The sequence below is a fragment of the Ictalurus furcatus genome, chromosome 3, assembly GCF_023375685.1.
Source record: "Ictalurus furcatus strain D&B chromosome 3, Billie_1.0, whole genome shotgun sequence".
In the NCBI taxonomy this organism is placed as follows: domain Eukaryota; kingdom Metazoa; phylum Chordata; class Actinopteri; order Siluriformes; family Ictaluridae; genus Ictalurus; species Ictalurus furcatus.
In genome coordinates, this window is record NC_071257.1 from 5,291,054 (window position 1) to 5,318,601 (window position 27,548).

Here is a 27,548-nt window from a genome sequence, read left to right on the forward strand (position 1 = left end):
AAAGCTGTCGTGTGGACCGGGAAGCACACTACGATACCAAACCTGAGACTACCTGTAGGAGATGGTTTGAGTTCGGTTGCACTATTCAATTCAATTTTATTTGTATGGTGCTTTTAACAATTGACACAATCTCAAAGCAGCTTTCCAGAAACATATACAAAAAACACGGGATACAGATTTTAAGTGTGTGAATTTATCCCTATTGAGCGAGCCGGTGGTGACGGTAGCGAGGAAAAACTCCCTAAGATGATATGAGGAAGAAACCTTGAGAGGAACCAGACTCAAAAGGGAACCCGTCCTCATCTGGGTAACAACGGTTTGTGTGAAAGTAAAGGGAAGTTCATTATGGTTTTTATATGAAGTCTGTTTTGAACTGATCCATTTTTCACTAAAGGAAACTGTATCGCGATTCCTGCGAACGTGAACGTAAATCGTATTCAGGTTCGCACTTGTTCAGGAAGTAAAGTAACCTGTGCATGTGTTCCATGGGTGGCAGGGGAATGTTGCGGGACACTGAAGGAGGTCCACTGCTGCGCATAACAGCACCAAAAAAAAAAAAAAAAAACAATATGGCGAGTCGTGTTGTGTTCTCCATGCGCATTTGTGATGAAATAAGGTGAACGCAAAATGCACGGGGGTTCGATAGAATCGAGTGAGTCTGAAACCATGATGTGCCATATCATTACACCCATAAGACACAGTTTTAGGTCATTCAAAATCAGTATGCTATAAATGTATTCTCTCGTGTCACAAAAAATAATCACACTCTCACAATTGTTTCCCATAGCAACGAAGCCATAGTTTAACCGTTAACCAATACATGGCTTTGTGTCATTCTGTGTATGACAAGTTGATGTGAAAATATCAGTAATCACACCCCACACAGCTGTCTACCACCATTTACGGAATTCAGACATCCTACATGTTTAATGAAAAATCCTAGATAATGATTTTCAATAGGCGTATCGAGTTTAAGATGCCACCTTAACCTAAACACACTTTCTAACGTTGAGATGCTCAGAGTGGTCGTGACTAGCTTGAATGAGGTGGGAGTCGGGTTTGAAGTAGAATATGGATGAGCGCTTGATGGGGGATGGGACGCTGGAACATATGGAAGTAGTTTATAATCCAATAACTATTGCTGTGCCTATGTGCCTGCATTAGTGATGAAGTAAGCACTTGTGACAAGACTGGGGGCCAAAAACTGCATATTCGCCCTGTTCCAATTTTTTATTTTTTATTTTTAATGATTTGTGAGACTCTTTGTATATTTTTACTCCATAAGAAGCAAGTTCAAGGAATATTGCACGTTGCGTCAAGTAACCGCCCAATCTTGCACAACACAACCTAATTTAGAACGTTGTTTGTTTAAATGACTTCTCAGACCTAGAGCTCGATAATACTACTGTTCAAATAGTCCGTGTCTAAACCACCAAGAACGTTCTTTCATCGTTTCTCAAAAATACATAAAGGCTTTACTCACCTAACGCATATTATTAAAGAAAGCAATATTTTAAAGTATTAGCGCATTCATAGTTTGGTTCTCTGTATTGTATTTCTCATTATTACAGCTTTGATGTAAAGAATGCAATGTAATATTGTAATCTTTAAAGTATATTAGTTTTTTCCATGGCTGATGAAACAAACTACTTATAGTATATTAAGGACAGAAGGAAACCATTCACTGATAGACTGATTCCACAATTTCTGGATGCTGGAGTCTCTCAGGACATTCAAATAAAACTAAATTAATTAAAAAAAAAAAAATTTAATCCAAACAAAATCAGGGAAAAAGAACCACATCATCCTACTGCTAAATGTTAAAGCTACAAGTGGATTTACAATTGTGACTTTTTGCCTGCCCTTAAACCACTCATCCCTTTAACAAAGTGCAATTTAATGAAAAGTCTATAAATTAAGAAATATGTAAGACATGATCTTACACGGTGCCAGTGCCAACAGACTTTTACAGGTTAACCATGTTTCTCAAGTTCCACTGTTTTGCTAAATGGTATTACAATGATGCAAAATGACTTCAGTCATCCGATTGATGGACTACACGTTACTGGATGTTTAGAACACCACTACACAGTTCTGAAATTCATGACGCTGCTAGCTCCATAGAGCAATGGGAATGGTCAGGATTACCTTTATAAATAGGTCCTCAAGCTACACACATCTCATGAGGTCTTGTGTATTCAATTTTGGACCTTACTTGGATTCGTTTCCACTGAGAACTTACATATTCAAACTTCTTGTATAGTCATAACCTGGATAATGATTATTTAGATCGTGTTTAACTTTAATACTGTTATTAAACTTTGCTGAACTTCCTGAGATGTTTCCTGACATTACCTTAGTCCATATTTAAAGCGCATAGGATTGATTAATAGACAATAAGCTTGCTCGTAAAGCTCTTGTGGGTTGGCATAATTGCAACCATATTGGACAACTATTTGATTTTATATTATAATTATAACGTGTGAGGGCAATGTGGGTCGATTTCATAGTACTGAAATGGTATAAAATGGTATAACTTCAACCCTGCTTTAATCTAAACATTTCACACAAACCAAGTCATGAAAGTTACGGTCTGCCATCTGTCTTAAGTGGTAATCCTACAAGGGATAATATATATAAGTTTCAGGATAAAACAAAACTGGTGGCCAAACAAACATCAATCCAGAGTAACGATGAAATAAAGTTGAACAAAATAAGTAAATAAATGAATACAATGCAGATGAACGCAGATAATTATGAAAGTGAGAGGCATGGGTTGTACACGGTCATATAATAACGCCCTGGAAATTATAACCATAGGCTTGCTATATTTTCCTAATCAGCTTGCTTTGCATGTTGTGTACGTTAGGCATGTAACCAAATACATTATTCAAATGAAAGGAGAATGTATTCTAAATAGAAAATACAGGTACGAACAGGAGGTGCACTATGCTTTTTGTTCTTTAGATAGCATGCCAGGAAAATTTGCAGGGAAACTGCTTGAGACCAAAAATGTTTTTACTTTTCATGAGTGGTCAGATGTGAAGTTCAGGGGACAAAGCAAGACTACGTTCATTCATTCATTCATCCTTTAGTAACTGCCCAGTCAGGGTCGTGGCAGTTTAAATTAGGCTACTAGTTTGTTCATATTTTGGGAAATAGGACCAACTATATTTTAGAAAATGGGTAGATACCAATATAAAGAAAAAGTATAACACTGAGCAATATTTAAAATAAATTAAAAAAATAAAATTAAAAACCCCACAATCCTGCACTCATTTCTAGTTCAGAGCAAATATGAACTGGAGTGATGTAGCTGAGGTTGAGGAACATTTCCATCAGCATTTGTTAGCAGCTTACTTGCTTCCAAGAAGCACATAGGGCGCAAGTGGAAGCAATTCTGTTGTGAATAATTAAATAGGTAGTATTTATTTATTTTTTTAAAAATAAGAATAACAAAAACGTCAATAGTTTTGGGATCAAAACTCATTTCCAATTCCAAACTTATCTAGGCATTATTGTGTATGCATGACCATAGCCTAACGTCCACAATATTGGCAGTTCATTTACAACGCTACTGTATGTTTAACTGTTCTCAAAAAAACTCAAATGCCTGACAGCACCATTGCAGCCTCGGTTCATAGACGAAGCACAGATAAAGCAAAGCTGTCAGCTGCATGTTGGCTCAGCACCATAACACTGCTGTGGTTTTGGGCCGCAAAACAAGTATTACGACATACAACGTGTCATTTTTGGAAACTTATTCCTGTTGTCTTCTAAACAGTTGTACGTGAAGGTGACCGAATAGTCGTAGAGTCGATGAAGCCCCCTCGAATGAATTACGGCTCAGACGTTCGCTTTAAATATTGAAAGCTCACAACAATACATAAAAACAGTCGAGTTTGCATGCAAATGCTCTCGTATTAGTGAGACAGCTTAATTAGAATTTCCACAATGTTTCCAATAGCTAATTTCCATCAAGCAGTGATGATATTGGGGGGGATCCTGATGCTTAATGAGAAGCAAACAACCCAAAATGATCATAATGAGCAATGACATTTCTCTATTTGATCCTATTCAGCTGCTGTGATCCTTCATGCGTACCACGCCTCATCGCTGTGTGTTTTATGTAATGAATGTCGAACACAGAGACCTCAGCATCAAGCAACTGGTTTTAAGTACCACCTGAATGAATGCTTTGTCACCACATTGTCCCACCCCAACACAAAAGGCACATACACACCCAAACAAAACACGCACCTATTTCTCTGTAACAAAAAAAAAAAAAAAAACACACAACACACGTCTTCAATACGTTTGCAGCAGGTTACAGTCCTGATTGCAGACTGCAGTCTTTGCACACTCAGACACACACACACACACACACACACATTCTCTTTCTCTCAACGTCTGCTGTGACGATCCACAGGACAGCCAGAGCATTGACGTCAGAGACAGGCGTATGAAAAAAACTGGTCCCTCGAGGCTCTGCAAAGTTATGCTTGTGCTCACAGCGCTGCTTGCAACTATTTTAGCAACGGCTCTGCCTGTTAGAAGTCAATCGCTTAGCATCTGCTTTTCACGTGGGAAATTCTAGCATTCTACCATGAAAATGAAAAGGACAAATTTCATGAACAGCTCTTCATGCACACGTTGCCTTATGAGCAGAAAGAAATTCTGGTTTTGTACAGTATCATTTTGATCATTTTATTTTTTGATCTATTGCTTCTGTGTCACTAGTGAACTGTCCTGAACAAGCCACATACATACACACACACACACACACACACACACACACACACATTTCAACAGTGAAGAAAAGTCCCTAATTTAAAAAATGGAGCCTTTTGAAATGTGGTAATATATCGAGTGGGTAAATGGGTCTGATGTACTGGTGATACATATAGACATTAGAGTGATGTGGAGTCAACGATAAAGCAGTGTGTGTTTGTGTGTGCGCGCGTGTGTTGTGTAAAGCGCATGTGAGCAGAAAGTGCCATAATGAAAAAGGGGGAACGGGACTCTCCATGTTTGGCTCTGCTATTCTGTGATTCGAAAAAAAAAAGCAAAGAGGAAAAAAAAAAAGAAAAGAAAAGAAAATATATATATATATATATATATATATATATATATATATATATATATATATATATATATATATATATATATATATACATACATACACACACATATATTATTATATATATATATATATATATATATATATATATATATATATATAGCAAAGCACAGACCCATTCTGGTGCAACACACACACACACACACGATGTAAATGTCACTTAATTACCTTAGGTATTTTACATAAAATAGCAATTAAGCATGCATTTGTTGCAATGATGTTTCCTCCTTTTCCACCGTTCAAATGTCAATATTTTGGGTCATCAATATTTCGGGCTATATTCAAGACCCGTCCCCCCCCCATGAAATAAAATGGCATAGACGTTTCTGATTGAACCCTAAGCAAGAGATGCATACAGGACACACAGACAGAAGAGAAAGATTTGTCCCATGCTGTAGAAAGAAAGTGGATCGAGAATTTGAAGAGAAATGAATAGATGAATGAAAGAGAAATGTAAAGGCACACACAAAAAATGCTGCTCTCAAGCAGAGGTGAACGTTGCAGTGGGAGGAAGTGCAGAAAGCACATGAATCAAAAACCCATCTAAGCCAGCGAGAGAGAAAAGAGAAAAGAAAAAAAAAAAAAAAAAAAAAGGGAGTAGGGGAGGGAGGGGAAGAGGGTCTATCTGCGTCAGAGCTGCAGCCAATGCAGTGAGAGATGGGCCAAGCTGGAACGGAGAGACGCTGTTACTGCCACTCACGTTGCCTTCCAGGACCTCGTGTCCCCCCAACAACAGGGAAATGGCACGCATTGCTGCAGCTTCTACTACTGGCAAACACACACACAGAGACCCACTCCTGGGCAGTATATATTTACACACACGCACACGTTTTAATTTATACTAGCTTAAGCAATTAATAATACTACAACTGTTTCAAGCACAATCCAGTCGGTTCCACCGAGTCGCATTCTGTATAGTCACTTCGGAAACAAAAGGCACCAACTCTGCTTAACTCCACAGCTCAAACCAAAGTGAATATAAATAAAAGTCGTATGCGAGTAGGGGAAGTCTCTATCTTGGCTACAGTGGCTCAGCTGATGTGCACTTCCTATTCGGTCTTCACGATGAGGCATATGTTCAGTCAAATGACCCCCACCAATATAGTAACAGACAAGCCATATGCAAAAATAAATAAATAAATACATAAATAAATAAAATCCAACAGACGGCATCTTTTTTTTTTCTACCTTTTTGGCACAATGATCAGTAATCAGTCTGTTTGTTGCTTTAAAGAGGTAAAGCGCCAGACCACACATCATTACGCTGAAATTAAATCAATATATTGTCAAAAATACGGTCACACAAGGTCATATTTAAGCTACACCTAAACAGCAGCCATGGTGCTCTGCCAGCATTCATGCACAGTTATTATACATTATTAAATGCTTAACATTGACCGTTAAAGTAAACGTGTTATCCCAGTCATATTGTGTAGGATGCTTTTCCACCAGCTGAGCAGAATATAATACTTTTATCCATCTCAAAAGTAGTTCAAAGCTTTAATCGACCTCAAAGATGAGCCAATAAATCTACAGTAACAGCTGGTAGTCATCCAGTGTTTATTTCCACAACCGAGTACAGTTAAACACAAGTTTGAAAATATGTCCCAAGTGGTTCAAGTCATGTGCTACGGGTTTCTAGAAGGCTACGAGGTCAAATCCCAGGCCTCTATGGTTGGATTGTGTTCTGCAAATTTTATAATTAATTATACGCTCGCTTTATTAGGAATCCCACAACCCCTGCTCATACACATCGCGTATTCTTTTTCCCAATCTTCACTCGTCTAGTTTTGGTGCCCAGTGTAGCCTAACATTCTTGTTCTTGCCTAACAGGAGTGGAAGGTTCAGTGTGTTGTGCATTCTGAGATGCTTTTCTGTTCACCACTGTAGTAGAGAGCAGTTTGAGTTCTCGTGCCCTTCCTGTCAGCTCAAACCAGTCTGGTCATTCTACTCTGACCTCCCTCTAATCAACAAGGCGTTTCCACCCACAGAACTACCGCTCGCTGGATGTTTTTGCACCGTTGTGTGTAAACTCTAGAGACTGTGTGTGAAAATCCCAGGACATCAGCAGTTTCTGAAATACTCAAACCAGCCAGTCACTGAAATCACATTGTTTTCCATTACAAATTTGATGTGAACATTAACTGAAGGTTAATGTTGACATTCAGTTAATGAAGGTCAAGCACGCAATTTGATGCATTGCAATGCTGCCATGCGATTGTCTGATTGGATAATCGCATGAATGAGCAGGTGTCCCTATCAAAGTGGTGGGTGAGTGTAAATGTAGCTTTCAAAAGACCAGCTCTTACAACATTACTGCGTTAACCTGAAGTTTTTAAGCTAACCAAAAAGCAATCTGCTATGTTAGAAAAACTCCAAAATGTACTTTCATCAAAATATCTCCTCTGAGCTTGTTTGGAGCATGGTCTTATTTAAAAACTAATAATAATAATAATAATAATAATAATAATAATAATAATCCATGTACATCACACAGCTTAAATGTTAGTGAGTACATTTTTGAAGTGACTATTGTGTAGGAATAGAATCTCATTTGATGACACAAACCTATATAAAATGTATTAAAACTAGAAATATTCCCAGAACTACCACTGTGTGAGCAGAAACTTCATAATCATATGCCACACTCTTGTGTAAATACATAATTGAAGTTCTTAGAGAGAAAAAAAAAAGCATGTTGAATTAAAATAATTTAAAAGCATCCATTATTTAATTTTTTTTTTTTTTAACATTAGGCTATGTATGCAACTTAACCAGTTTGTACATTCAACCACTGAACACAAATGATTATGGTTGCTTGTTTCCTTTCCGAGTATCAATAGCAAAGTTGTTATGCCATCTCATAACCCTGAACGTGACCTCATGCTGGTAGCCAATAAAAGACCTGCATCTATGTCAAGCTTATCCTATGGCCAGTCTTGTTAACCGGACTAAGCCGGGTGGCCTGGCAGTCTGCCACTCGGTTGTAAAACTGGGATTACATACATAACCTTCTGTTCCGCTTCCTTTTTTCCTGACTGCCATGGTGGTTTCCTTCAGAATTAGTGAAGGCACTATATCCAAGTTGGTAACAGCTTGAAGGTGGACTTTGTCAGACAACAGACAGCACTCAAAAAAGGTATACCACCATACTTTACTGAAAATGGGAATCACTCAAATGTGGCGCTGTTGCTAACTATTGATAAGAATTGCTCAACGTTCTGATACTAATCTTTACCGAGGGCGAGTATCACACAGTCGCACCACAGAGCACATGGGCTACAATAATGCTCTTTAGAAATGTCTGCAAGGGACATTACATTTGGCCCTGCCCTGGAGGTAGCTGTACTATGCAACAAATGGCAATTAACAGAAGTTGGCCCCTACTGACCAGTGTTCAAGCAGCACCAAAATCTAGGTCCTACTGAGTGACCATTGTTTTGTCTGAAGGTTGGAAACATTCTGCACCCAAGCATAAGCACTCAAGAGTGTATCTGACTCTTTGTGAACAGTCTCAGATGTGCTGCAGTATCATCCACTTAAGCAGCAGTAGCAGAAAACCATACAACTGTAGATTTGACCAATCATGTGCCAACTCATCCTGGCCCAAAGAATCATCCACGGTCCTGTCTGCTATCCACATTGGACAGCAAGTTTATATAAAAATCTAATTCCCTTCTGCAAGTGCTCCATATTTGCCAAGAACCATGGCAAGGGACAGCTGCGAAACGTGTCCACTCTCTGACTATATCAGCCCAATAGAGAGGCACCTCTTAAGACAGAAGGTGTGCATCTACTTCCAGTATCTCCATGCGTCTTTTTTCCAGAACTTTCTTGCCGAACTACAAACACTGCTTGTGTTGGATAAACATGATCCAGAATCCAACTCTGTTGGGGTCTGGCAGAACAAGCATTACCATCCTGCCATGAAATACAAGATGTTGGGAAATTTTACCAGTTCACAAGTTGAATTTATGAATTCATAATTTTTTTTTTTTTTTAAATTATGAAATGGAGTTACTCTGCACCCGCAGCACCCACACTGCTCCATGTAAAAACAAACAATAGGCCACATGTATTTTATGGTGACAGTGAACCATGGCAAGAATAGTAACACCTTAGAATTAATGTTACCCAAGCTATGCATCAAAATCAAACACTTTGCTAATGCAGACAAACAGAATTTTTTTTTTTTTTTTAAATAAGAGCTGCAGAATAATTGTTTCCACCCTCGGAATCTTTCGAAACATACTTAAAACAAGCTAAAGCCCAAGACATCATATCCACCTCAGTTATTAAGTTATCTATGCAGGCCTATCGTTGTGTGGATGATTGTAATAGTGAGGCAAAAATGTGGAAAGACCATTGTTTAAGTGGTCCACTAAAGTCCACTATACGAAGAGTTAAGACATCATCGGACAGCAAAATTTCATCCCAATCCGTCATCTTGTTTCCAGCTTGTCATATGCTTTGGGTTAGAAGCACACACTGGAGAGCAAGTCCTCTCTGTCCTGACGTGTTAACTCTAAAGTGTGAGGCTTGTGTGTTATTATAATGTCGTCGTTTTTCTTTAACATGGCCTTTCTGTTGTATGAGACATATACAACCATAACAATTTCAAACTGAAGCCAGTCTCTTTCTGGCCCACTTCTTCCTGTAAGGTGGACCATGTCCAACAAAGCTCAGCAGAGGTTTTGTATATGTGCTACTTTCTGCTTTTTAAATTAAATGCACAGGCAGTGGTGTGATATCAACTTGTTGAAAATCCTTAAGTTATTCAGCCTACAACCTCCAACAAGTTTTCGCCACAGTGGATATTTTAGTAGTACTGAAGTGATTAAAAAACAACCACAACAACAACACATTACCAGAAAACTGTGAGAATATCCATCACATGCAGTGAAGAAACATCCTTTTTATTTATCTACGGTTTTATTTAAGCATCTATAAACATATGCTGTTTACGTCTCTTTTCTTTATATTCACGTATACAAGCTACATTTATCTTTTAATTTCACTCTAGTTACTGAACATTTCATAGTATTTACTGAATAATAGACTTTAAGGAGCTAATGACACGACAATTCAGACCACATTATACACAGCTGTCTAGCTGATCATTGTAATGGGTGAAATGAAAATTTATTTTCGTTTTGTGAAACCGTCTCGTCTCTTTTGAGTTGTCCCTGCTCAGGCCTGTTCTGCAGGTGCTGAGTGACCTGACCTGACCCCTGTTTCCACTGAACTCTCTGCTGCATATCATTGGACCAGAGGGATACCAGAGGAGGCCTGTGCTTTCCCCTCACTGGCCCACTGCAGGCGTTACTAGTTTCAGGATCGAGTGTGGCGGGGAGGTGCGTCCGATTTAGGAGACAGCGTGGATAAGTGGATGAGAATGTTAGAATATATTACTATGAATACACAGAATGTGTCAGTATCAATTTCATACTTAAGAAATGTCAAAAAAAAAAATTGAGGTCTGATTATTTTTGATCAGTTCATGTGAGTCAGTGCGATTCTTTTTGTTCCATACGATACAGTGCAAAAGACTTTAATCTTAGAACTTTCGTTCCACTGGCTGGTTCTGGCTTCTTGCATGAATACATTTTATTCTATTGATTTTAAAGATTGTGATCAGTCTGATATCTTGTCATTTCTTGTAAAAATGCGTAGAATACATTAACAGCTTAAGTATGTATTTGCCATCATACCTAGGTGAATATACATTCACTTGGCCACTTCATTAGAAATACCTGTACACCTCATTGAAATTGGACAGTCGATGATTAGAAGAAGAAGAAAAAAAAGAAAAGGCAATGTTTTTCCAATCCTCAAACTTCTAGTTTCGGCGAGCCCATGCCCAACGTAGCCTCGGATTCTTGGTGTCGGTGGACAGGGTGAACCCTGATGCAGTCTTTTGCAGTTATAGCCATCAGCCTCAAGGTTCGGCGTGTTTGTCTTCCGAGATGCTTTTCTGCTCACCACGACCTTCCTGTCAGCTCGAATCAGTTTGGCCGTGCTCCACTGACTTCTCTTAACACCTCTTCTGCAAACGTGCAGACTTTTTTTGTCTTTCGCATCATTCTGTGCAAAATCTAGAGACTGTTGTTCATGACAGTCCCAGGATATCAAGAGTTGCATTGGGCTGACTGGATCATTGCATGAATGAGCATGTGTTCTTAATAAAAGTAGTCATTGCGTGTAGCAGAGGTACTGGAGATATGTATTTTTTTGGGCCGAGTGTGGATAAATATTTTAATGTGTTTAACTTAAAAACGGACATTACGTAGTCTACATGAAAGAAGCTTTTGTCCTGCCATGCTGAATGAATAAGTCCTTCGTACTACACAGCCCAGGTGAGTCATTCAGGATATGTCTCTGTAGTATTAACACTGTGCATAGAAGCTCTGACCTAGTAAAAATGCACCTGATGTCCTTGAGCCTAACACTCCTCTCACCACTCTGAATCCACAGTGAGCCATTCGTTCCTTCATAGCTGTCACACAAGCATGTATGCCGTCATCAGTAAAACTACGATGCACTGCTCTGACTAGTAGGTTATATTCCGTCATTTTGCGTGCTGTGCGCATACACACTCCTAGAAATGCTAGCAATACTGGGGGCAGTGATGTCCAGGAGATCTATCAATACAACCATACAATCAATAAATCTTGAGCTTTCCACTTGGTTCATTCATGAAGTAGCAAGAAACACATTACAGTCTGGTGAACGTGAACGATAAACATGGGTCTGTGATGAAATTCTCTGTGGACGTCCTTGGCCGTTTAGTGGAGGAGTTAGAGTGCACCGATACTCTAATGGTTTTCCTGAGAGTCCCCAGTATCCCCCACATTTACTAAAAATGAGTTAATGAATATTCATAGCTTTATCAGAGTTGGATCCATTGCCTATCACAGGACAACTGGACACGAGAGACATCAGTATAGATAAAACTTAATTTTATACTGAATTATTCTACTGAAATTAGTCGACAAACAAAAGGAAGAGGACAAATGTTAACGCTTGAGTATTAAAGCCGAAAAAAACTACAATCGTTGGAGATCGTTAAATTGCAAAGCCATTTAAAACTGCTTGGCTTCATGCAAACAATTATGGGACAAAGCCACAATTTTATTTTCAATTGATTTGGCGAACCCACATTAAAGCGAGGCTATTATTGAAGCATGCCAAACGTCATCAAGTAGGATGCATGTTAACACACACACACACACACACACCCCACTGAGACCAGTGACCTGGAATTTTTTCACAGAGGCTGCTTTCAAACCTCAATCTCTGCCCTCATTAACTTCGAAAGATGAGCATGATGTGTGTGACATACGTCAGCACCCCCCTGAGGGTAGAGAGTGAGAAAGTGTGAGAGTGAGAGAGACAGGGAAACAAACAGCAGATTTAAGCTTGCATGCGTTTCCCACTGCTGCCTGCTTACGTCTGTAAGGGACGTCCAAATGGACTCCGTGTGCACAGTCACATCAAAGCCCTCGATATTAGGGCCTTTATGCAGGACACTTGGCCATGTAGCCATTCTCAAACACATACACAACCTTCATTTATACATTTCTCTAAAAACACACACGGGCCTTTATTTACTAATTATCTGAACTGTAGTCCTACATTCATCCCACCCCCACCCCCAGTGAGCTTACGTTACTTTTGGTTAAAAATGCAAAATTTTTCTCATTTAAAATTATGAATAGTTTACACACTTACAATGAAGGACTGCAATTAATTATCCTGCTAATCAAACTGCATGTACTGTTATGTTATTAGCTATACAAGTACAGTGCATATAGAGTATTAGTATGTTTGTATAGGATAATTTAATGCTTCTCGTAAAACTATGGACATTAGAAAAGTTTGTGATTTCAGATTTTACTTCCCGGTATTTACACCTAGATGTGTTAAACATAAAAAAAGACACAGAACCTTTTGTATCAGACCACACAAATTTTAGGTGAGCAAAAGTATAGGAACAGATAAGACTAAAGTAAATTAAAGCAAATGACACTTAGTATTTGGTTGCATATCCTTTGCATGCAATAACTGCATTAAGCCTGTGACTCACTAACATCACCAAATTGTTGGGTTCTTCTTTTGGGATGGTTCTTCCTACTCTTCAGGAGATGAAATGCTGCTCAATTGGGTTAAGGTCTGGTGATTGGCGTGGTCAGTCTAAAACCTTCCACTTTTCCCGCTGATAAAGTCCTTTGTTGTGTTGGCAGTGTGTTTTGGATCACTGTCTTGCTGCATGACAAAGTTCCTCCCAATTAATCGGCACACAATGTTCCTATAAACCTCTGAATTCATTCTGCTGCTACCATCATGACTAACATCATCAATAAAGATTAGTGAGCCTGTTCCAGAAGCAGCCATGCAAGTCTAAGCCATGACACTACCTCCACCATGTTTCACAGATGAGCTTGTATGTTTTGGATCATGAGCAGATCCTTTCTGTCACACTTTGGCCTTTCCATTACTTTGCTAAGCTTGGTTAGCACAACCTTAGGTTGAGCTTGGTTCCACAACCTTTGTGACTCATCTCTGTATTTTGTTGTGAATACCAATCTGGCTTTCTGATTCCTACTGCTGATGAGTGGTTTGCATCATGTGGTATGGCCTCTATAATTCCGAATGGTAGATTGTGATGTATTCACCGCTGCCCTGTGGAGGTTGTTGGTGATCTCACCGAATGTTTTTGTTTTTTTCTTCACAGATCTCACAACAACATCTCAGTCATCACCTGCTGTTGTTTTCCTTAGCCGACCCATCCGGTGTCTGTTGCTCAGTACACTAGCGGTTTCTTTCTTTCTCAGCACATTCAAAATTGTTGAACTGGCTATGCCCAATGTTTGTGCAATGCCGGTTTGATTTTCCCTCTTTTCTTAGCTTTAAAATGGAATACTTTCTCCCATAGACAGCTCTCTGATCTTCATGTTGTCTCATCCTTTTTAACAAATGCAGTTTTCACAGGTGAAACTGAAAGCTAAAACCAAGAGTAGATATTCAGAGCTATGTATTGTTTAAACAATCTAACAGGACACACCTGGGTAACAAGAAACACCTGTCAGTCACATATTCCAATAATTTAGTTTTTTTGCCTACAAATACCAGGAAATAGAGGCTGACATTCTAAATGCTCGTCTCATGTTCATTTTTTGATCTCAAACCCAAAGGTCTTCTAAAAATAATAATTCTCCTCGCCATTCCAATAGTTTTGGAGGGGACTATAGAAAACAAATAACGTACATAAGGTATGGCTGACTGTCTTGTATTCACCTGCATACCCAAGTTCAACCTGAAACCACACTTCACTTTCTAAGAATTGTTTAAAAATAGTGTCTGTGACACCATCGCCATGGGCTATGTCTCGTACAACAGAAAGGCCACGTTAAAGAAAAACAACTACATTATACCAACACAAAAGCAACAGGACAGACAGGACTTGCTCTTCAGTGTGTGCTTCTAACCAAGAGTATGCAAGAAGCTGGGGGAAATAAATATCATATGGCATAATTTTAATCAGAACATACTGAACTACAGCCATTAAATATAATATATTAAAAAAATAAATACACTAATTTAATTTTGTTGGAATTACAATAAAATGATACGTAAACGATATATAAGCACTATTATCTATCTGGTATATAATAAATTTTCAAGGCATTATATAGTCAATAAATCTCATATTATATATATATATATATATATATAGAATGTGTGTGTATGTATGAGAGAGAGGGGGGAGAATGCTTTTTTGGCTTCTAAATGCTAAAAACATTATACATTTCAAAATTATTCAACTCCCCGAATAGAATCCCTCACAACAGCACAAATATGCTGAACAGGCATTGTCTCAAGCGCACCTGATACAATTAATCAAGGGCTTCATTAGTTACAGCAGGTGTGCTTGAGCTGGAACACATGAAATACCTGAACTGGCAAGGGGCAGAAAATTTATGAAATACCTGGACAGGGCAGAAAAAGGAAGCGATGAATGGCTGCAAGCAGATTTCTAAGAAGGCAGGTTGTGAAAAACTCTCGAGTGACTGGAAAAGACCTGCACTGAGGTTTCAGTGAGCACAGTAAGGTGTGTACTAACCGCAGTAGGTTTCCATGCCAGAACTCCAAGACGTTCTCCACTACTGACCCAAAAGTGCAAGAAAAGTCGTCTCAAAATCATAAATAAGCCACAAACGGATCAGCGGTATGTCTGGAGGAAGAAGAATGAAGAAAGAACACTCTGTCCACAGTCAAGCATGGTGGTGGCTCGGTGATGCTCTGGGGCTACTTTGCATCCTCTGGCACTGGAAACCTACAGCGTGTGGGAGGCAAGATGGATTCATTGAAGTCTCAGGAAATCCTAGGAGAAAACTTCACGCCTTCTGTGAGGAAGCTGAAGCTCGGGCGTCATTGGACCTTCCAACAGGACAACGATCCCAAGCATACCTCAAATTCCAGAAGTCGTCCTGGAAGATTCTACAGGGCCATCACAGTCACCGGACTTGAACCCCATAGAAAATCCCTGGTGGGATTTGAAGGCGGCGGTTGCAGCACGCAAACCCAAGAATATTACTGAACTGGAAGCCATCGCTCATGAGGAATGGGCTAAGATTCCTAAGGAACGCTGCCAGAAGCTGGTCTCTGGCTTGCATCTCATTTGCAGCAGGTCATAACAGCAAAAGGGTGCTCTACGAAGTACTAAAGATGCTCGCTATGAAAGGGTTGAATAATTTTGAAACTGGAGAAGTTGCATTTTCAGTTGAATTTGGGGAAACCACTTCGTTGTGTTGAACTATTTCAATTTCTCGTGTTTGATTTGTTCACTGCAAACAGCTAAAAGTCAAATTTTGACAATAAACCTGATTTGCAATGGGGGTTGAATAATTTTGATCGCAACTCTCTCTCCCTCTCATACACACACACTTTGCTTAAACATTCAACTCTTTTCTTCTAAAACTGATGAGCTGACAAAAGCACGTGAAGTCAAAGTGTGTCTGAATCAAATACCATTTTCAAAACCTTACATAATCTTTGCTCTCTCGAAGAGGCATAGAAATACCACCCATCTGTCTCTTTACCATTCTCTCTGCCCTTTAGTCATTTTGTTTCTCGCTCTCTTGCTCCCTCATGTCTTCTCTTGCTCACCGAGTGCATTCATATTTTATCTTAAAATGCCACACTGCTTAAAGCACAGCAGTTGACTTTAATCAGATGGCTCCTGTGCAATAAATCTTCAGCAGAAGAAATCGGACTCGGGGCAGTCTGCCGTTAGCACGCCATATCCTGCCTCACTGATATTTAGTTGCGTTATTTAGTGAGGTGTTGCGTGTTACTGCCCTCACCCACGTCTATGGCAACGGTCCAGCTTCTGGTTTACACCCCTGCGATGTCAGAGAGCTCTGCACGGTGATATCAGAGTCCTTGCTGGCTAGCACAGCATTCTTTGTATGTGCACAAAGGTGCCAAAACGACAAGTTATACAAGCAGTCGCTCGCGCTCTGTACTTATCCAGCAGCCATGGACAGCACGTGCCATTCTTAATGTGCTGCTGGAGAACAAACAACGTCTCCCCTTTTAGTCTCTTATACAAGGTGAATCTGGGTGAAGGACGGGACTGTTTAACATGGAAATACTGGTCTTTCCTTTCCTTAAGGGACTCAAGTCCTCACAAACTACATATATTCACAGTATATGTACAAACATATTATGCACATTATACAGACACAATAAGGAGGTACAAGCCAGGAAGCTTCGAGACTGCATATGTGACAAAAAACTAAATAAAAAGTCAGGCAAGCAGGAGGTTTTTACTACAGATATAAAACCCCCTGGAAGAAATAACGTGAGTGATGCATTTACAACAATGTTTTTACAGCAGTTATTTATTCATCCTTAGTAAATGCCTGGTCAAGGTCGTGGCGGTTTAAATGAGGCTACTCGTTTGTTCATAAAGCAAGAAGAAAAGAAAAAAAAACCAGTGTTGGAAAAAGCTGTGAGCAAGTACAAACTATAATAACTTCCCATCCCAATTTAAAAAAAAGAAAAGAAAAAAAAAAAAGAAGGAAAAAACCCTTATGTTTTAGGTAACGCCCACTTTGGGTTTAAATCCAAACACAGAACCTTTGGAACACTGAAATACAAATAATGCCATTGAAATACAAGTCTATTATGAATAGACAGCTTATTTATAGAAACATGTTTCTGTAAAGCTGCTTTGAGACAACGTCCTTTGTAAAAAGCGCTATACAAATAAAATTGAATTTATCGGTTTTACATGAATAATCCCATAATGCATATTAAAAAAAAAAAAAAAAAAAAAAAAGGTATAAAAGGCATACATATAAATCAAAATCCTAGCCTTAATTTCTGAAAAAAATTTTTTAAAAAGTGTCCTGCTGAAAATATTTGCATGTGTGCATATCCAGCATTCGTGTCATATGAAAAGAACACAGCAGCTGAGATTCAAAAAGCAAAGCCCAATGCAAACGCAACATGAGTAAAGTGCTCTTTTAGCCATGAGAGGTTTAGCATACACAAAAGAAAAAGGCACTTTTCGTAATCGCACAGATGTCATAATTAGTGAGGTTGATTAAGTACTGTCACACATCATCTTGAATGAGCACATATACACAAAATTTAAGCTGCAGACAATGCACGTATGGACAAAGCCATCACTGTGCAATAATCCTATGCTGGAATTATTTACATTTTTTTTTTATATCAACATTTGCTGTCTTTGTGCATGTACATAAACGTGAATGTCTCCTGTTATCACGTGACAGACTGCATGTAGCGAAACGCTCAATCCACAAGTATAAAACAAGTCACTCAATTTTCACTTTAATAGGAACACCTTACATGACACTGACCGTGGCATGGTCGTTTGTGCCAGATGGGCTTGTTTGAGCATTTCAGAAACTACTGAAATGAAATTATTATTATGAATGTTCACCTGAAATTCTCACACATTGCGAAAAAGAAAACAAACAAACAAAAACAATGAGCAGCACATTTATACATGAATATGAATGCATATATATTTTGCCATGGTTAGATTTTAATGTGGAAAACTAATATGTAAATATAAATATTATATATATGTATAGTGATGACAGGAATGTAAAGGTACAGGTTATTCTTTCTGAAATAAGAGAGTTATCCATGGTCTGAGCTTATCAGCATTAGTCATACACTGAGGTCGTGCCAAAAGGGCACTTGGAGAGAACGAAAGACAGAAAATATTCATGCAGGCAAGAGAGTTATTACTTCTAACAATGGAGATATTTCAGATAACACATTCATTACCTAATGGTGGTGTTAATTAACCCTTTCATATCAGATTTTCAATTTAAAACATACAGATTCTTTAATGTTTTATTACTAAAAACATCAGAAATTTGACTTTTTCCTAAATATATCGCTTATATCAAAAGTTTAAACATCGAAAGCAAATGTGTAGGAATACCATGAGTAATAAAGGATAAAACATCATACCTAAAGAATTTTATTTATATTTATATTATATACACACACACATTATATATATATATATATATATATATATATATATATATATATATATATATATATATATATATATATATATCACATATACATATGCACAGTGAAATACTTTTCTTCACATACCCCAGCATGTTAGGTAACTGGGGTCAGAGCGCAGGGTCAGCCATGATACAGTGTCCCTGGAGCAGCGAGGGTTAAGAGCCTTGCTCAAGGGCCCAACATTGGCAGCTTGGCAGAGCCTTAACCACCAAGCCACCACTGCCCTATCTATCCATCATTATATATATATATAACCCTAACCCAAACTTCCTAACATGCTGGGGTATACGCAGAAAACTTCACTGTGCTGTAATGCATATGTGATCAATAAAGACTCATTATCAATATAGTACTCTCCATCTACCCACCTATTCTGTACAACATATAGCCATTTTCTTTGACATGTCGCATGATGTAGGGATGAATTTATAAATTTAAAATTCACATACGGAATTGAGATATTTCTCTTAAAGCCACTTTGTGACAATGTCCACTGTTAAAAGCGCTATACAAGTAAAACTGAATTGAATAGCTCACATCAGAGGTAGATTAAATTTTTTTTTAATTTGGGACACAGATCATTCAAATTAATTTGTTTAATTCGGGATAAAATAGAGCAGAGCTGCACTGAAAATGCAAATGGTTTAGAGCGCAACGAAAAACAGGATAATGTTCATCTTAAAATGGTTAATCATCTTAAAACTGCACTGATCTCAAACCAATCGGGTGATTTACAGCTTATATTTTCCTGAAAACAAACTCAAGGATGGACACTGTATGAAAGGGTTAATCTGGACTAAATTAACTTTGTAGTGATACAACTGGAGAAATTTTTTGATTAACCTTGTTGCATTAAAACCAGTCTTGAAATATGATTTTAACTATAAAAGAATTTAAGAATAAGATTTCAAATCTCTCTAATGCTAATAATAATAAAGTCACTGTCATTCAGTTCAGTAATACACTCAAAGTGTAATTATATCCTAGTGCAGGATGAGCGGAAGAAACATACAAAAAAAAAGCCCCCCAAATCCACACCACACTATGCTACAATCTTCACTTGAGGCGATTGTGGTTCATGTTATCATGTGGGTGAATAACCATCATGGCCTCCCCCACCCCCACAGTGAGCATTTAAAGAGAACCGTCTCTATTTTCGCTTAGTCATTGTTTCGAGGAAGCCAAAAATATTGCCTTTTTAAAAACAAAAAACAAACAAAAACGTTCTGCATGTAAACTCCTTGCCTTACAAGTTGAAGTAATTGGACCTAGCCTTTTCCTCATTCCAGCAGGCCACACAAATTAGGTGGGGGTGTGAAACGTCACAAATGTTCAGTACAAATGATAAAATCAGCAGGACAACAAGGGAATGGTACTTTAGATCAGTGGTTCTCAATCCATGTCCTGGGGACCCACAGCACTGTACATTTTGTACGTCTCACATATCGGACACACTCGGCTCAGTACACGAGTCTCTCTCCTAATGAGCTGATGATCTGAATCTGGTGTTAAATAAGAGGAGACATATCAAATGTGCAGAACGGTGGGTCCCCAGGACCAGGATTGAAAACCACCGCTTTAGATTATTGTTAAATCACATATTCTGTAGGATGACAGATTTCTCATCCACGGTATGACGGCCTTCAAATAAAACAAAAATAAATAAAGTGTGGACGAGAACAGAAACCACATCAAGCAAAGTGATGCTGAAGAAGCAGAAATGTGACGCGTGATGTCGTCAGCCTCGTCCATTAGCCAGAGGAAACATATCAATACAACACTGCAGACAGTCATCTGATCCGCCTGCGCACCCCCCACACACACACACCTTTCATCTTCTAATCCCATCTCTGTATTTACTCGGCTTTTAACCGACTCGTACAGAAAAAACATCTATTTTAACAAAATGTTTATTTTAATTAAAATGAATTGTGCTGGAATTAAAATCAATGACGTTAGCAAGCAATGAAAACTTTCTGGCGCAAAATAAATAAACACGAAAATCTAAATAACAGGCTTACTTAGTGTTTCTACAAATGAATGACTCACAGAGAAGAAGGAAGCGAAATGGAAAACAAGATGGCTAGACGGCATTTAGGAAAGGCAGGAGAAAGCGACAAAGGGTAAGTGAGTAAACATGAGTAAAAAAAATGGACGAGTAAATAAACAAAAATAAAAATATTAAAAATTACTGAATATCTGGAGAAGGTAATGCAAGATTTTTTTTAAAGATAAACTTAATATTAATTGCAAGACTATTATGTACGAGTACAAAGCCTTTTTAAAAGCCAAGAATAGTAAAATAATTTAAAGATTTTTTTTCCTTCATTATATAATAGTATAGAGACACTCGTTCACTCTACACTTGGAGTGCCCAAAAGTGGGGTCTGGGGACCCTCCAGAGGTCAGCGAAGCTTAGCCAAGGGGTTGGGATTTTGTTTTTCAATTACATACTTGTATAATAATACTTGTAATACATGTTAATTATTATTGAGCTGCTATAGTTATCATCCTGTTTGACCGGCCAATTGAATTGAATAGATTTAAACCAAATAACAAAAACAAGTAGGCCTATAAATAATGCCAACCTGAATAACAATTTTTCATTTTTAATACAAGTGTGATCTGAAATAAGAAGTGAAAATAAATTCAAAAATAAAGTAAAAATAATAAGAAATTAAAAACTCAATTGTTCCAATAAACTGAATTATATTATAGCACACATTTCAATAATTACCTTGATGTTTTATTTTGAATTAAATACATATTATATAAATATTTATAAAATACATTTGTAGTGAGGGAGTGTATGAATTTATTTATTTACTTTTATTTTAAGTTAAAAGAACTGTCCACAATACACTGCGCATATTCATGCGGTCCCTGAACGTATTAGTTGTTACTTTGTCGCCATCTAGTGGCGAGTCTGGATAACTGCTACACGGTCACTCGCACTATGCTGACCATAATGCTTTGCGGCATGCAGTTTATCTCGGTGGAGGAGGCTCAATGAGAACAGCAACGAAATCAAAGCAACGCCGTTTTCTGTATGGAAGCCTAATAATTCATTTTTCAGACTTCAGGGTTAAATTCGCAACGTATAGTTGACTATAAAGCATGATTAAAATATTTAAAATACGTTATACTGTCTCTAGGCTTGTGGGTAGGAAGCATCTACATTCAGCATTAATCCCTGCTGAAAAAAAACCCAACAGAAATTCTAATGGTTTCCACTACAAATACCACTATAACCATCAGCTTACCATGAAAATGGTATCCACTAGACATAACAGGTCACCAATAGAAGGTTACAAATTACCCTTAGAGGCCCACAGGGACCATTACCGTTTTCATTGAAGCCAATAGAATTCCCATTATAACCATTAAACCCCTGGATTTCTATTGTTTTTGTTTGTCTGCGTGTTTGTTTTTAGCAGGGATCGTTTATCCCACTCAGCTGTTCAATGGTTTTCAGATTATATTTGATTTATAAATCAGCATCTCTCTCATCTGGTTTCATGCTGAAGATGTAGAAACTAGAATGAATACTTACTCCCATTTAACCTGCCTTATTAACACGAGAACCAGAGTACAGCCTATTTTTAAGTTATGTAAATAATTGTTCAATTTGTTGCAATTGTGCAACAAATACATTTTAATGCACAATGTCTGTCCGGTATTAGGCTGTAAAGGTAATACAATACAGCTGTGCTTAATTAATGAAAGAAAAAAAAAAAAAAAAAAAAACGTTATTTAACATGAAGATAACTTTACAGTAACTTCCCGTATACACTACTGCCGGGAACCCTATCGCCAGTACTTTTTTTTCAGTAAATGCTTTACAGTACACATCTACCATAAAGGAAAAAAGAAAAGGCTCACATGCATCCAAATAACCCCAACATTCAACCCCCTCCCCCTCACACACACAATCACCAGCTTGTTCAGCTCATCAGTATTTAAAAAGAACATAAACAGTGTTAACACTAACAGGAGATTTGCTAAAATACAGTATATTGCTAAAACATCTGTTTCACTGGTGTTTTATCACTCGAAACAATGGGTAGAAAACTCTGTTCACAAACTTTGAGATGGTAATTAACATCACTTTTTAACAAACATAAAAAAGAAAGTCATGTACTGACATACGTAGTTATGCATGTACTGTACATAGATCTTATCCTTCCTCTCGGCTAACCTATCCCGATTTCCGTCTCCGTAACAGGTTTAATCACTCAACTTTTTTCCTCTTTCATATCTGTCCGTCTCCATCGTCATCGACGTCATTTTTCCGTCTCTCTGCCCTACCTGCTACGGTTTCACTTTCTCTGCCTATTCACATTCTCATAGTAAACATCCATCTCACTAAAATGAACGATTTGCTATTGCTTTCATTGATACCTGCTCGGGACAAATCAAAAGGAATTTCGCATGTGTTCTGTAGCTAGTTATGAAGTTTGTGCTCTCGTATTGCACTAGCCAGATGTTAACCATGACAACCAGAACAAAACAGAAGACAGGAAGGGCCTGCAGAGAGCACCCTGAGCAACACTAGATTTACAAAAGCTGTACATAAGATTGTATACACTGTGTACGGCCATAAGGCACACACTGTTGGTGTGCAGCAAGTGAGAAGCAGCTTTGTGGTGTTCTGTGTGGAAAAACAGCATGAATAACAGCTTGACAAACTAAAAAGTGAGAAAAAGATGAGAAGAATTACTGTACAAGAACTATATCTGCTCAACGTTTTGTAGTTGTACATCAAAATCTGTGGAGGCTGTAAAGATTAAGACTTCTTGAGTGGACTTAAGATTATTATGGAAAAACTTCTGGTGGCTTAAGTCAAGATGATTATTCGGCTGTCATGGGGTTTGTTATGTCATACAAACGGATCAAAACAATGGTGGCACAGGATATAAGATTAGCCATAGAGCTCATAGTATCATTATACTCCTGCTATACAAGTTTTCATTTAATCCATAAAAAGGCTAGGCCTTCCTCATAATGTTGCATCTCTTAAGTCTTGTTATGCTAAATGTTGCCATGTATTTGAACTGCTTTTGTACCAGAGAAAAATATACTGGCAGAATTCAGTCTTAGGATTGGAGTATCAATAGTTGCTTACTTGTTGATGACTGCATAAATGAGCAGGTGTACAGGGGTTCCTATTAAAGTGGATGGTGAATGCAGCTAATAAAAGGAAAAAAATAACCCTCCTGACATTAGTTACCAAAAAAAACAAAACAAAACAAAAAAACACGACATTAACTACTGACAGAAAAATAATAATAAATAAATAAGAATACTGGCACTAGCAACTAACAGAAGGGGGGGGGGGGGGATTGCCAATAGCTAGTGTTAACTACTGAGACTATTGACAGAATAAAACTACTGACAAGAAGGAGAAATAAATAAATAAATAAATAAATCTACTAACACTAGATGCTGATGGAAAAGAAAAATCAGATACAACACTGTGTGGTCTAAAGCACTTGCAAATACATATAATGTGTAGAATGTAATGAAGCTAATCAGTGCAGTAACCAGGGCCTTTGATATAGACAACATCTAAAGGGAGGAGCCATTTTACCAAGTTTCTCGCAACAACTGAGACCCACACTGTCATCATTCTTCAATATGGTCCACCTGAGGCCTGAACACCCTTTAGTCTACACCCCTCATTCCACGCCTCTGTTTGCAATCCATTCACAGGAAAGACAACAATTTCTCCTGATGAAACTGGCTGCAAATTCTGTATTCTGGATTTATTAATAAGCATGCCCAAGACAAATACCATTTTCAAACGCATATACGTCTATACTCATGGTAATTACATCCGAGATGCAATTATTCTTTACGGTGCTTTACATGTACTGAGCTCTGGTTGGAAAATAGTATGATTGCCCAACAGTTTTAAACTGTTTTATAAAGCAGAGAGATTTAAAATATACAGTAGTGTTACTGAGGTAGCCGTTTTGTGAGCATTTAAAAAAAAAAAAAAAAACAAAAAAAAAAAAACCCCACACACCACCACCTCATTAACATAAAAATTGTTTAAGGTTGATTGATTTAACGGTCATCCTCAGACTTTATTTGAGCTTTTGCTTCCAAAGGCACAGAGGTTTGGAACAACAGTGCCACCAGTAGTTGGAGACAACTACCGTTTACCTTTATAAACATCATATTGCGTTGTAATCGGAGATCTCTAACCATCACCGTTGGTTGTGAAGGAACCGGTGATAACGGTGAGTCAGTGATTAGACATGGCTACAGTGTCTCACCATTCGTGGGAAACGAGGCTGATCTGGTCTGTAACCTGGGGAGAGTTCCCCTCATGGACAGGTCGAGACTTTGCTTCAGTTAGACAGACAAAAAGGCTTTTGTGGCTCCTGATATGAATCTCAATGGATCCCTTTCTAAGCCTCCACTCCTTCTCCTGGCCACAGAAAACATGAAGAATAAGGATTCGATGAGGAGGGGGAAAAAAACAAACAAAAAAAACCAGCAATTCTGCAACACTGAACCTGTGATGCTACTTTTAACACTAGAAAGGACAATCGAGAGCACAACCTCTTTTAGGCTTTTTGATATTTTATTACATTGTCCTTTATTCTAGCTGATTTAGAAATGTTCCTTATACGTCAAAGAAGACATTTTGCAATTTCTATATACAGCATGTGCAGTATTTCCTGCAAATGCCCAGATGCCATGCTCTACAGGCTAAAGGAAGTGCCCACTTCCCCCTCCATGCCAGCCAAGGGAGACACACAATCTGGCTTGGCCTCTAAAGAACATTCATGTGGGGTCACACGATGTGTGCAAACAAGAGTGCCAGACTCTCTTCTATTCAGGCCTGACTGTGCCATTTTCCCATAGCCCGTTCAATTGTATTTTTTAGTGCAACATACTGCAATTCACAGTTAGTGTAGAACACGTAGAGTAGACTAACAGCTACAGAGGATGCATTCTACTAGTGATGAAAATATGACTATCGAGCATCCATGTTCGAGACATGTTTATCAGTGTTTGAGCTTGGCTGTAGCTTAGCAATTTTCAATTAGGAGTCATTTGTAGCTTGACAAACTACATTTGCAAACTAGCTTGCCTGAACACTGATTAAACGACACTTGGATACAGTCAAGGTTTTCATTCATCCAGCCGTCCATTTTCAATACTGCTTATCCAACACAGGGTCACAGGGAGCCTGGAGCCTATCCCAGGGAACTCGGGAGACACCCTGGACAGGGTGCCAAGCCATCACAGAGCACTGCACACACACGCTCACACACTACGGACAATTTGGAAATGCCAATCAGCCTACAATGTATGTCTTTTGACTGGGGGAGAAACCTGAAGTACACCGGAGGATGGGGAGAACATACAAACTCTGCACATACAAGGGCGGAAGCGGGAATTGAACCACCTGGAGGTGCGAGGCAAACGTGCCAACCACATAGCCACCACGCCCCCTTCATTCATCTTCAGTAACAACTTTATCCTGATCAGGGTCATGGAGGTTCCAGAGTCTTTCCCCAAGAACACTGCATGCTTGGTGGGAGAATACACCCATGATGGGTGGCCAGTCGCATCGCAGGGTACCATGCACACACACACACTAACAACTAGGGGCAATTCAACATTGCCAATCCACCTACCAGTACATTTATTGGGAGGTGGGAGGAAACCCACGAAAACGCAGGCAGAACGTTCCAAACTCCACACGGACACCAACCCAAACACAGGATCGATCTGGAGCTGCCTCCAAGCTTACACTGATCTCATGCCCCTGTGCCCCTATAAGCAGTTTACATCAACATGTACGTGCAATTATTTTGGCCACAATCGTGTCTTTAATGGTTTTTCCTGTAGTAACACATCACCTGCAGTGACTGGCTCACGGTCAAACGTGTGAGCCAAACCACCAGTTAAGGTTCGAGTTTTCATACCTTGGTCAGCGCAGCTTGAACGCGGGAAATCCTCTGCTCTGGCAAGCTCTCCTCCTCCTCCTCCATCGTCGTCAGGAGTTTTGCGTTTCTTCGACATTGGCTGTTCTAGATAGGACACGATATTTTGGAAATGCCCTCTGAGCTCGAAAGGGAGACGCGAGTGAAAGCGAGGCACTCTGGACTGTGCAGTTATGCACATGCGTTTGGCCGCGAGGCGAGAAGCAGGAGCTCCGCGCGCCGCGATTTTGTGCATTCAGACTCCAGCGGTTTCCCGTCCAAAAAAAAAAAAAAAAAAACCGGCGCGCAGGGAAAAGTTGGCAGATGCGCAGGCGATTAGAGAAACCAAAGGCGACACATGCACGAGTCACTCACTACAGGAAAACAACTACAACAACAAAAAGACTAGTTTTCCTATTTCTCGGAAACAAGCTTCCCCTGACAATTGATGGAATACCTCTACGAAGTGCTCAAATCACGTGTTCCCGGGATTATACTGAAGCAGGAAAAAAGTACTCGTCCACGATAACGCACGGCTAAACTCGCGCTCTCCTATTCGTGGCGGCACGCGCATCCATGTGGGTCTCCGTTTTATTCTGCTGCTCCACTGTAGCATGTCCATAGCGTTCATTTGCATGGTCAGCTGTGAACTCAGGAAAAGTGCACAGATGTGATAGATTAAATGCCCCCCCCCCGCCCCCCCTCTATGTTTTGGACTGAATGCGACTGAAATACCAGCACGGTCTCAACATTGCACTCAACATATCTTGCGTGTTTGTTTGAACCGACTTTAAAATACGAGTGTCAGAGCTGACTACTCACTCACTCACAAGTAAGCGACAGATGCAGGAACATCTGTGCCGTCAGGGAGAAGCGTT

At 38.9% G+C, this 27,548-nt stretch overlaps 1 protein-coding gene across 2 annotated transcripts in view; it reads right to left on the reverse strand.

The window, feature by feature from the left end:
- Positions 1-27,346, reverse strand: part of pde10a (phosphodiesterase 10A) — a 107,685-nt gene extending 80,339 nt beyond the window's left edge. For both annotated transcript variants that reach the window (XM_053620466.1, XM_053620465.1), the window contains exon 1: positions 26,674-27,346. In XM_053620466.1, coding sequence (XP_053476441.1) covers positions 26,674-26,926 — 253 coding nt within the window. In that variant the 5' untranslated portion in view covers positions 26,927-27,346. The remainder of the gene's footprint in view (positions 1-26,673) is intronic.
- Positions 27,347-27,548: the final 202 nt, after the last annotated feature.